The sequence below is a fragment of the Panthera tigris genome, chromosome D2, assembly GCF_018350195.1.
Source record: "Panthera tigris isolate Pti1 chromosome D2, P.tigris_Pti1_mat1.1, whole genome shotgun sequence".
NCBI classification, from domain to species: domain Eukaryota; kingdom Metazoa; phylum Chordata; class Mammalia; order Carnivora; family Felidae; genus Panthera; species Panthera tigris.
The window spans coordinates 85,669,758-85,681,958 of NC_056670.1; the positions used below are offsets into that span (position 1 = coordinate 85,669,758).

The window sequence follows — 12,201 nt, forward strand, 5'->3', positions numbered from 1 at the left end:
TCCTGCAGGCTTGGACAAGCCGGTCTGAAAACTCTAAGACAGCAAGCACCTCTCCCCGCGGGCCATGCGCTGAGGGGTAGCGTCTCCTGATCTAAAGCTTTCAGGTTTTCTCATTTGTCCGTCCTTTCCTGTGGGGCCCGTGCTTGTTGGGTCTTGTTTGAGAAATGCTTTTATTCTGAAGCCACGAAGCTTTATCTTTTTGAAACCTTATGGTTTGCCTTTTGTGCAAAAGTCCTTGCCCCAAGCTCATGTGTGTGCGTGGGTGCACATGCGTGTGTATGTACATGTGTACGTGTGTGCATGTGTGCGTCTGTGTGCATGTGAGTGTGTGCATGCGTGTTGTAAGGGTCACCTCTGTCAGGCAGCGCGTGTCCCCCGGGGCAGGGGCCATCTGATGACCCCTGGAGCCCGTCGTGCAAGAGCTGACCCAGCTTGGTAACCATGGTGACGTCTGGAGGGTGGGTCTCCTCTCCTCATTCTTCTTCCAGACAGACTTGACTCTTCTTGGGAGTTTTTCAAACTCCCACAAAAACCTCAAAATCAGTTTCCCTAGATTAAAAACAAATAAACAAAAAACCCGCGGGGATTTTTGTTGGGCTTATGCCCAATCCCTGCTTATGCCCAAACTGTTAAAGGGTACAGTGAACACACGGCAAAAATCCTACCTATTTATTCATGAGGAAACAAATAAAATGTTGCCACCAACTCACACGAGGATTTGATCTGAAGAGATCTGTGTCCCTGCCTGGCAAAGCTCCCTTGCAGCCCTGGGGACAGGAACCGTGCATGTGTCTGTAGATAGCAGCATTTGGAGCACCCACTGTCTCTCGGGCGAATGTCTGCGCTCAGTCATCAAACGGCCCAAAGACCCCCCCCACCCCAGGCCCAGGTGTGCAGATATGTCCAAAGTACAACGTGAACGAGAGCTGGTGTGGCTGGTGCAAGGGTGCGGCCGAGTGTGGTGTCCAGCCTGGGGGGTTGGGGGCAGCCTTGGCTGGCAACGGGTGACCTGGGGACGTTTTTGGACAAGGCGCCCACAGTGGGGCTGGGAGGAGGGTGGAACACAGGTGGAGGGAGGAGGCCCAAGGCGCCTGTGCCCAGCAGACCAGGGTGGGTCTGGGAAAGGTCCTGGCTTGAGGGACGGGCCAGCTGGGGGCTGTCTAGAGGTGGGGCCCAGCCCGGAGGCACAGTGCACGGCCAGGCCCCTTGGTCCAGGGGGAGGACGGCAGCCTCCCGGGCCCTGGCAAGGAGGGAGGACATGACCCCAGTCCCAGGACAGCGTAGCTCTGGGTGCGTAGAGGCTCGCGGTGTCGGCCCAGGGCAACGGTGGCCGGATCTTTCAGGGCTGCCCCCGTGGAAAGGCCCCGATGCTGACGATCCTTGACAATCTTACTTCCTTAACAGCGTCAGGTGGAGTTTGCTGTGGCTCTGGCTACGGCCCCGGCCCGTTGCGGGGTGTGGCACGGCTTCTCAGGGCCTGGGATGCAGGTGTGGAGGCCCCAGAAGGCCAGGGGGCAGCCGGTGCCCAAGGCAGCGCCGGCCCGCGGGAGAAACCTCCGTCTGGTGTGCGGCCCCAGGGCTGGCGCTGGGACCAGGGTGTGTGAGAGCGGCCGGGAGCCTTGCACAGGTCTGTGGACAGACATGCTGGTGGCTGAGCAGGGCCGGTCCTGGGACGGGGCGCTGCGGCTGCGGGCACCCTGCCCAGGACGCTCGGGAGCGCGCGCGGAGTTCTATGGTGACGATGTTCCACGCGTGGCAGACGCCCTGAACAAGGGGGGCTCTGCTGAGGACTCTGCTGGTGGCAAACCTGGGGCCTGAGTTCCCCCCACCCCCACACCCTGGGGCAGGTCTCACTAGCAGGCCGGCTGGGGGAGGGAGGGAGCTGGGAGGGAGTGGATTTCAGCAAGTGGTGGTGGCCACTTTGTAAAGACCAGGACGACCCCCAAAGCCAGGGGGTCCCCTGCAGCTACCTACTCACACTCGCTGGCACCCGGGCCTGGCCACTGCCCCCTTGCCCCACCTCCAGCCCTCGTGTCCTCTGGAACGTGGCTCTGGGTGCTGAAGGGAGGCCGTGGCTGTCCGTGGCCATCTGGCCTGGGGCCACCCTGGTGTGGTGGGGCCCCAGCAGCAGGGCTACAGCTTGGCTTGGAGCAGAGCAGAGTCTGTGACAGTTAAGTCCCTGTCTTGACCCGAAGACCCTAAGTCCCGGCTGGAGGTGTGGCGCCCTGTGGGGGTCACAGAGGCGTCAAAGAGAAGCCACCTGGAGGGAAGCCAGGACACGGGCAGGGTGACCACAAGCACACCGCAGACAGAGCCAGGGCAGGGCTGGGACACGGAGCTCCAGGGGTAGGAGACACCATGAGGTCGGGACTCAGCCACGCCCTCACCTTGCTCCCGTCACCCGAGGGACCAGAGGTGTGGCTCCAGGGACACATATCAGATTGCCCAGGGCGGGGGCTGGGGGTGGATTTCAGGAGGTAACTGTGGGTTGAGAACCTTCCTGGTGAGGCCCAGGCCTGCAGGGGCCCCTTGATCTCACAGAAGAGGAGCCTGGAGCTTCAGAAGGTGCTAGAGCCAACTCCTGTCCCACAGTGCCCCTGCAGCAGCCAGGTCAGGGGGGGCGGGATCCTGGTCGCATTTCCCCCCAAGACAGAGTCAGTTTGTTCAGGGCTGTGCTGGGCGGGGAGCGGGTGAGGCGCTGGGCCCCCGGGGCAGCCTCGTGGACTCTCCTGCCGCGCGTGACTACTGAACCCGGGAGGGATGTCTGTCTGGCACGGCACACGTCAGTCATTCACACGCTCAGTCAGTTACTAGAAGTTCCATAAAGCCAGACAAGGAGAGGCAAAATCCGATTCTGGCTTTCTCACAGAAGTCTGCGAGGCGTCGTCCCCTCCCCACCCAGGGTCTGGAGCAGTGATCAAGCCCCAGAAAAGATCGCTGTGAAAGGAGACCACGTTCTCCTGGAGCGCTGCTCGCTGGGGGAAGGGGCCCGCTCGCCTTGGTTCCCACGGAGACACAGACTGGCGGCAGTGTGCGAGAGGCCGACTCTGGCGGAGCCTGGCAGGGTCTGGGCAGGAGTGAGCTTTCAGAGGGGACGTTTGCAAACACAGAGGCGACACTGCGTCACAGCCCCCCGGCTGGGTCCTAGGCAAGGTGGGTGACGGAGAATTCCAGCCGCCAGGGCCAGACGCTGCCAAAGAACGTTCGTTCGCTGGCTTCTTTGCTCTGTGGGGAGGGTTCCTCCCTGGAGCAGGTGCAAGGCCAGGGAGGGTCCTGACGGAAGGCCACCCCTCAGGGTCCCTCGCTGTGGTTCCCAGGTGGGAGCGGCCACGAGGGTGCTGGGGCTGGCGCTTGGCACCGAGGGACGGAGGCTCTACCGTGCCTGCCCCGCAGTCAGCTGGCGTGCTTTTAAATGCGGGCTCCCAGGCTCCACCTGGCGGTTCTGGTTCTGTGCATCCCAGCCGAGCCTGCTCTGTCCTGCAGAGGGGGGGAGGGGGGCGTCAGGCGGTGCAGGTCTCCCCCCACCCTCCACAAGGGCCCTTCTGGCCTCAGCATCCTCCCGCGCACCCCTTCCCCGGGGACCCACCCTCCCAAGGGCTTCCCCTGGTTTCCATCCACCTTCTGTAACTTGGAGAGAGGGAGTGCAGGGTTGGGCATGGGGAGCTCCTGGGGGTAAGGGGAGGGGGAGGGGTGTGGGGAGATGGCAGCGTGGGGGTGTGGAGGGTTGGAGGTGTGGGAGCTCCTGGGGCTGTGGGGGGGGGTGAGGGCAAGGGGGTGCCTCAGGGGGAGGAGGGGTGCAGCCCCCCACCTCCTGCACCGCCCACCCCCGCTTCCCTGGCCTGGCTGGGTGTTGTATTTGAGTATGTGCCCCAAGTCGGAAACCGCTCCTAGAAGTGAGGGGCGGGCCCCACATGACCCGGCAAAGCTCTTTCTGTGTCTCACCTGGCATCTGCACCGAGCGCCCAGGCTCCCCTCCACCAGTGGGCTTTCTGGGTGGAAGCGTGGCCTCGGCATCTCCTGCCAACGGAGACTGAGCACAGAACGTGCAGAACCCCACGTTCCACGTTTCACTGGCCGTAAAGTGACTTCCCCCCCTTTCAAAAGTGAAATCGTGCCCCTCTGCGAGCGCACGTTTCCTCGAATTCCCTTTGTGGGGGGACCCCCTCCCTTGGCTGCAGCACGTGACCTGCACGGGTGACTTCTCAGGGAGGTCTGCGTTTTGGTCCAAACCGTCGGCTTAAACACCTCATTTAAGTGGGATCTTTGTGTAGAGACTCTTATCTTCTTGTTTTCTATGAAAGAAAAACGGTTTCTGAAGTATCCGTGTGTGAGTGTAAACGTCAGACCCAGAATACAGCTGCTTATTAATATGATTTTATTTTCCTGGCCCCTTTGTTTTCACTAATTGAGTGTGTTGCCTCTTTCCGCATTTCTGTGTGCCTGAGTGAATGGGAAGTTGGCAATTAAGGATTCCTTTTATTCTGTTCAGTTCATCGCTTGCCTGTGAATGCTGTGATCTGGGCTAATTAGACATCTCATCGCTTTGTTTCTAAGCTGACTTCAGCAGATGGCTGATTTATTAGCTTATTTAGCCTAAAACAGCAAGTGAAGCATCGAGGGGTCCTATCCTATTCTGTTTTGAAAATATGTTTTAAACTGGGTCTGAAGAATGGGTAGCAGTGGGGTCTGTCCCGCCTCCCGCCCTTTGGCAGCCCGGACGAGGGCCTCGGGGGCAGGTGGCTGCTGTGGGGGGCTGAGCGCTCTCGCGACAGTGGGGAGGCCTGCGGGCCCCTCACAGCCAGGAGCCCGAGGGCACGTGGAGGCCTGGCCAGATCAGAGGCTCCTGTTCTCCAGGCTGGAACCTACTTGTCCAGAGACCCCTCTCCTCCAAGCTTTGGTTCAAAGCAAGATTAATTACAAATGCAGCTTTGCCCGCAGACAGTGGGGCAGCAGCTGGGCTTCCGTCCACGCCTCGGAGCAAGGAGAGGCTGGAGGCAGGATAAGCGTGTGGGCTCCAGCCCCTTCTGGGCCGAGTGCCCCTCAGAGAGGGGAGGAAAGAGGCAGCGAGGAGCTCTGCTTCTCGTGTCCACAGCCTGCCTGTGTGCAGACGGACCTTGCTGCTCACAACCCCTACTGATGGGGTTCAGGGAACCCGGGGAATCCCCCTGCCATGCCCAACACGGAGCTGGAGGGGGCCTCGTGGACCTGCCAGACAATGCCAGCCCCCGGTGCCGCCTAGGAGCCCCTGCAGGCCAGCACCCAGGAGAGTGGTCCTGCCAGAGCACAGGGAGGCTGGGAGGGCTGCACAGGGAGGCTGGGAGGGCTGCACAGGGAGGCTGGGAGGGCTGCACGGAGTCTGGGAAGGAGTGTGTGTCAGTTGCACGAGCTCGGACTGACCCAGCAGAGCAGAGCCCCGCCCGGGACGGGGGAGTCCCGCTGCGGCCTGAGCGGTGGGGCTCTCGGTCCAGGGCTACCCGCTTTGCTTCCTTCCGGTCTCAGAGCCGGGAGACGCTGGCGGGGCTGCTGCTGTGGGGACCCTCCCGATGCTTGTTCGTAGCTCTGCTCCATCTGTTTCTATGGTAACTGCAGATCTGTACTCTGCCTGCCTGTGTGATTGTGTTCTGTTCTCCTTGTAGATGGAGGAGATAAAATTTAAAGACAGAGCAGTCTTCGTGCTGGAGAGAGAGTTAGGGGTTCAAGCCGGGCATGCTCAGAGACTGCAGCTCCAAAAAGAGGCTTTAGATGAGCAGCTGTCCCAGGTCAAAGAGGCTGATCGGCACCTGGGCAGCCCCAGGCGGGAACTTCCTTACGCAGGCGGTGCAGGAGACGCCTCAGACCACTCGGGAAGCCCTGTAAGCACCTCCCCACGCTTTGCCTGGTGATCCAGAGTCACAGACAGACACCGCTGCACGTAGCTATGTGGCCCTGCTCTGGCAGCTCCCCAGGGAGTTGAGAGCCTAGGTCCAGAGTCCAGAACCAGAACCTCCTGCCCCGGGGACTGACCATATCTGCAGCCCACCAGCCAGACCCCGGACCCTTCGGCTTCTCTGGCTTGGCTGGGAGGGCAAACAGACTTCCTTCCTTGCTAACGTGACACAGCACTGGCCGTCACTTGATCACCCTCCCGTGGACCCCCAAGGCTTCAGGCTTCCAGCTGGAGCCCACCTGCAGTTGCCGGGATCCCCCGGTGGCTCAGGGCCCTTGCTTGCTGGTGCTGGTTCCGGCCCCGGGCTAGCGGGATGAGGCCATCTCCGAGCGCACGGGCTCCTGGCTCCTTACTCGCCCACATCCCCACCAGTCACCCCTCACCCGCTTTTTGTGTGACCATGCCACCTTTCTGCTCCTCTTCGGCCTGCTGTGACAGCGTGGGGGCAGCCAGCAGCCGCAGGGCCGTGACATCATTCATTCGTCATCACTGCTCCTCATTCAGAGCCCTCTGGAGTGGTTCTGGGAAATCTGGGATGGGGGGGTGGGGAATCTAAATTCCATGGACCCTCAATGCGGGTCCTGCTGGGCCTGCTCCCTAGCCTCTCCTGCACCTGCTGAATGAGGAACCCTTCCTCAGTCCTTCCTGGACATGCATTTGTTTGCTCCGAGGACAAAATGTTTGAGCTGAGCCAGCCCGAGGACAGCGACATTTTAAGAATAGAAAATGATTTTTTATAATCTTATTATAAATGGCTTAACTGAATTAAATCCTGCTCTGGCACTCGATAGATTGCAGTCAACTCCAGAGAGATTTTGAAACTGGATCAAAATGTTTTCACCGATTTTTGAATGAGGTTCCAGACGTTTCAAAAGTGACCTTTTAGAACCTCCATGTGAGGGAGCACACTTCTTGGGAAACCGCCCTTTGCAAGCCTTCAGCTGAACTTCTTTTCCTGTGCTCAGGTCACATTGCGGGGGAGGGGGGGGGGAAACAGGCGCAGGGCGGACCCCCCCTGAGCCGTGGCCAGCAGCCCCCAGCGCGGCCGGGAGCAGCCACGCCTGTGGTGCCTGCATTTGCACGCCCTTGCCTGCCTTACACCTCTGCACGCCCCTGGACATTTCTGCTCTTTCCTTCTGTCCCCATTGCGAGGCTTGCGGTGGCCCCGGCGGTGGAGCCAGCAGTCACCTGCCCCGGGGGGTCGGTCCGCACCCGCCCACCCGCCATTTGGAGTCACGGGCGCTCGTGACGCGGAACCGCTTTGTTTTCCATGGTGTGTTGGGATTGCGGAGGTTTTCACGTCTGTGTCTGTGGACAGTTATTTGCAGTGATTTTTGTTTTAGGAACAGCAGTTGGATGAAAAGGACGCTCGGCGCTTCCAACTTAAAATTGCAGAGCTGAGCGCGATCATTCGGAAGCTGGAGGACCGAAATGCCTTGCTGTCGGAAGAAAGGAATGAGCTGGTGAGTGGGGGTCTGGGCCCTGCGGGTCTATGGCTGCGGTGTGGGGGAGGGGCAGGGGGCGCCCACTTCCAAAATTCCTTTTGGAGAGGAGGAGCGATAGTTCCAAGGGCAGCGCTTGCGTAAGGCCTCTTGGCTGTTCCAATAAAGCTTTATGAACAAAACCGGGGGGGGGGGGGGGGCGGGGGGCGGGGCAGATGCGGGCCTCAGGCACTGGTTGGTTGATCCCGGTTTCTCATTACTGAGCAAAAGTACCCTCAGTCCTGTGTGTCATCTGGGATGAGTGAGGTCCTCACCCCTAGGTGGAGCCATCACGATTAGTCCTAACAGGCCCTGAAATTTCCAGGTGATTGTGTCTGAGGGTGAGCTTCTCGGAGAGCCCCGAGGGGTCACGGGCGGGCGAGTTTACTGCAGCTCTAATTGGCAAAATAGAGCCTTGGCCCCGGACTGTTTCCCTCCACTGTGGCCAAAGCGTATTCTGGTCGGTTTGCCGACTCTGTTCAGGGACTGTTGGTCCCATGTCACACTTAAAATCGTGTCGTGTCTTTCAGTTAAAGCGCTTAAGAGAAGCTGAGAGTCAGTACAAACCGTTGTTGGATAAAAACAAGCGTCTCACTCGGAAGAATGAAGATCTGTCCCACACTTTGCGTCGGATGGAAAACAAGCTAAAATTTGTCACGCAGGAGAACATAGAAATGGTAAGGGGCCCTGGCTGGTCCGTCAGGCCAGCGGGATTGCTCGAGAGCTCACCAGCAGCTAGCGACAAGCTCCCCCACTGCTCACAGCAAGCAAGGCTGGATACCAAGATCCCCGCGGGCCGCGGGCCTCCCATACGCTGTGGGGCCAGGACCCGGCCCAGGCCTGCTGGCTGCGAGAGGAGGTCCGAGCACTGCTGGGGAGCGGTCCTGGGCGCCCGCCTGGGGGAACCGGGCAGGGGAGTCACTGAGCAAGTCCCGCCCGAGCCCCAGGCCTGCTGCCGGGTGTAACACGAGGACCTTGGACTGCGCCTGTTCTCACTCTGAAAACTCTCGGGCACAGATGGGGAGAGTCCCAGAACGCCTGAGTAGAGGGGAAGGAGTCGGCCGAGCAGCACCCCGCAGACCCCGCGTTGGGGGAGGCTCACTCCTGCACATCCACGGAGTGTGGGATGGTTAGCCGGTGTCTCCTGCGTCCCTTCCGTCCCAAAGGCCCCAGAGGTCGCGGGCGAGAGTTTAGCCAAAGAGTAATTAACTCAGTACGACGTTCGGGAGCGGGGTGTCCTCAGCACCCGGCTGCAGAAATGCCTTCTTCCCGCGCTGAGCTGGGAAGAGGCGGCGGGTGAGGGATGGCAGGCCGCCCACGCCGTCGCGTCCTGGGGTGCAGACTCGCCCCGCGCGTGTCCCCAGGGCCCTGCAGCCCGCTGCCCCGAGGCCCGAGCAGAGGGGCCCCTGTCCCCCAGCAGACGGGCTGCGCGTGCCCGCTGGCAAAGAAGACCCCGTTCCCCCGTCGCCGGGTCGACCCCTCATCCACCGCCGCGGTCTGCTTGGCTTTGCAGAGACAAAAAGCCGGGATCATAAGGAGACCCAGCTCCTTAAACGACCTGGATCAAAGTCAGGACGAAAGAGAAGTTGACTTCTTGAAACTTCAAATTGTGGAGCAGCAGAACCTCATAGACGAGCTTTCTAAGGTGCCCAGCGTCCCCTCCGCGGGGCACTCGCGTCCCGCCGCGCCACCACTGTGCCCTCCAGCCTCCGCCCTCCCCATCGCCCTCGGCCCCGCCCCCTCGTATCTCCCTCGGGTCCTGTCCCTCCCTTATCCCTCCGCCCCTCCCCTTATCCCTCCGCCCCTCCCCTTATCCTTCCGCCCCTCCCCTCATCCCCTCCCTTCTCGTCCTTTCCCTCTCCGCCCCTTCCCCCCCCCACAACCTCTAAGCCCTTTCCACTCCCTCCTCCCTGGGCCCCACCCTTCTCATCTTCTTCGGCCCCACCTCTCCCTCCTCCAGCCCCTCCCCTCGACCCTGCCCTCCCCTCCCCTCCCTCTGCCCCGCCCCTACAGCTTATCAGCCCCTCCCCTCCACCCCTCCCGTCTCCCTTGGCCCCTCCCTTTCACTCTTTCTTTTTCTCTCTGCCCCACCCCTCTACTCCCACAATCACACCCCTCCGTTCCCTAGGCCCCTCCTCTCTCCCTGGGCTCCTCCCCTCCCCCCTCCCCTCGGTCCCTCCCCTCCTCCTTCCCTCGGTTCTTCTCCTCCCTTCCTCGGCCCCTTCCCTCCCGTCTCCCTAGGCCCGTCCTTTCTCCTTGGGCTCTTCCCTTCCTTCTTCCCTCGGCCCCTCCCCTCCTCCTCCCTTTGGTCCCTCCCCTCCTTCCTCCCTCAGCCCCTCCCCTCCCGTCCTCCTAGCCCCCTCCTCTTTCCCTGGGCCCCTCCCCCCCTCTTTCCCTGGGCACCTCCCCTCCTCCTCCCTCGGCCCCTCCCCTCCCCCCTCCGGTCCCTCCGCTCCCGGCTCCCTAGGCCCCGCCTCTCTCCCTAGGCCCCTCCCCTCCCTCCCTCGGCCCCTCCTCTTTCCCTGGGCCCCCTCTCCTCCTCCCTCAGTCGGCCCCTGCCCTCCTCCTCCCTTCGGTCCCTCCCCTCTTTCCTCCATAGGCCCCTCCTCTCTCTCTCCGCCCTTTCCTTCCTTCCTCCCTCAACCCCTCTCCTTCTCTTTTCCTCGACCCTTCCCCTCCTCCTTTCGGTCCCTCCCCTCCTTCCTCCCTCAGCCCCTGTCCTCATAGGCCCCGCCTCTTTCCCTGGGCCCCTCCCCCTCCTCCCTCCCTTGGCCCCTCCCCTCCCACAGGATCCTTGTATTGGGGAACCCAGCAGGGGAGTCCTCCCGGCCCTCCCTAGGGGCCCCGCTGTCAGGCCCCAGCGCTAAAACTGCGTGGTCCCCTCCTCGCTTTAGACCCGAGGTTTCAAAGGCAGCAGTGCCGCAGTGTTAGCTCCTGGGACCCCGGGACAGAGCAGCACACCTGGGGGCTAGCACGCTTCTCCGTCTGAAGGCCAGAATCCAGTTAAGGTGCAGGCAGGGCCCCGCTGCTTCAGGGAGCGCCAGGGCGGGGTCCGTTTATCACCACGTTTCCTCTCTCTGAGCTCCGCCTGTCTCCGCGGGGCCTGCTCTCTGTGTCCCTCCCGTTCTCTTCTCTCCTGAGGACACCTGCCCACCCTAATCCGGGATGGTCTCACCTCCAGAGCCCTGACTCAAACGCACCTGCAAAGGCGCTATTCCAGATAAGGTCCAGAGCCAGGTTCTGGGCATTCCCGGGGAGGGGGGCCCATCCAGCCTGCTACACTGCCCTATCCCTGTGGCCCCTACAGCCCCAGTACAGTTTTGCAAATAGTCCTGCATCAGACCCCTCCAATTACCCTGCTTGGGGGCCTTCTGCTTCTTGTTGGGGTCCATTCAGATCTGTTCAGAGCAAGTGGCCTTGGTCATTCTGTGACCTCCAGGGGCATCCGAAGGGACAGCATTGTCTCTTGCTGGTGTGGCTTGTGGCCCAGAAGTGCTGGCCTGGCCTGGCTTGTTTTTTTTTTGTTTGTTTTTGTTTTTTTTGTTCCTGGTTTTTTTAGTAAGCTCTATGCCAATCGTGGGGTTTGAACTCAAGACCTTGAGATCAAGAGTCCCATGCTCCATGGACTGAGCCATCCGGGCGCCCCAAGGCCAGTTGCCCCAAGCAACGTAAGTTGCTTCCAGAGTAGCAGGAAGTTGCCCACTGCGGGCTGCAGGATGGCGTCCCCCCAACACAGGCTCCTCTGGCCGTGCCTGAGAGCTGACCTCTTTATTCAAGCACACAGTGACCGTCGATGCCCACGATAATGAGAATCTACGGGGGAATATAGGAAAAGGAAGAAATCTTGGTCGATTACAATTGTACATTACTTCAGTTTCTGAAAGGAAGGTGACAGGACCTCAGCCCTGAGCTGAGGGCCCCTGGGCACTTCTGCAGGTTCACGGTGCCCTTGGGAGGTCAGCTTGGGAGGGAGAAAGGACCGCGAGGGCCAAGTCACATGCTCCCTCTCCAGGCAGTGGGAATTGGGGCAGCCAGCAGGCTCGGGGTCTCCCGCAGGAGCAGGTCTGGGCCCCCAGTTCTCTAACATGCTGTTCTCCCCCTAGACCCTCGAAACTGCCGGCTACGTGAAGAGTGTGCTGGTAAGTAATTCTCTCTCCTACATCCACGCCCATTTTCCAGGGCACTTGTCCCTGGGACCCCTGGTGCTGGTGGCTCCTTCCAGTCCAGACAAAGGTGGCTGTGCCCACACAGCACTTGCTACCTGCCCAAAGGCTTTGCAGCAGTGGCCGAGAAGCCCATCCATTAGGGTCAGATAGGTGCCCCACATGGCCTTTGGTGATGCCTGCAGGAGCCGGCACCCAGCTTTGCCGTCCCTGGGGCACCGCACCCCCACGGGTTTCTCCCCCGCCGGCGTGGTCCAGCAGTCTAAGTGTGGCTGGCGCGTGGTCAGGGCCACGGAAACACAGTGTAGCTCCCTGGGGAGAAACGGGATTTTTGTCTCTGCAGGATCCGTCTCCACCTGTGCAGGGCTGCCGTTTTCCAGACACCTGCTCAGACAGTGCGGAGCAGGGCTGGGCCACCGTGCCTGCCGGTTCCGGTTCCGGTGTGCGTGCTGCTCAGAGCCCGCCCCCTACCCCTACCCCCCCCCCCCCCGCACACTCTGAAGGAGGCTTTGCACCCTGAGCAGGGTGGGGCGAGGGCCCCCCCCAACGTGGGCCGTCACTCACTTCAGCCCAAGCGGAAGCCACAGGGCATCAGCACCTGCAGCGTGATGGTCCTCCCTGAGCGGGGCCG

At 61.3% G+C, this 12,201-nt stretch overlaps 1 protein-coding gene across 1 annotated transcript in view; it reads left to right on the top strand.

Annotated features, from left to right (window-relative positions):
- JAKMIP3 (Janus kinase and microtubule interacting protein 3) overlaps nucleotides 1–12,201 on the top strand; it is a 114,393-nt gene that overhangs the window by 60,212 nt on the left and 41,980 nt on the right. Inside the window, 5 exon segments of the mRNA XM_042959864.1 lie at nucleotides 5,637–5,852; nucleotides 7,270–7,389; nucleotides 7,938–8,084; nucleotides 8,921–9,052; nucleotides 11,511–11,546. Coding sequence (XP_042815798.1) covers nucleotides 5,637–5,852; nucleotides 7,270–7,389; nucleotides 7,938–8,084; nucleotides 8,921–9,052; nucleotides 11,511–11,546 — 651 coding nt within the window.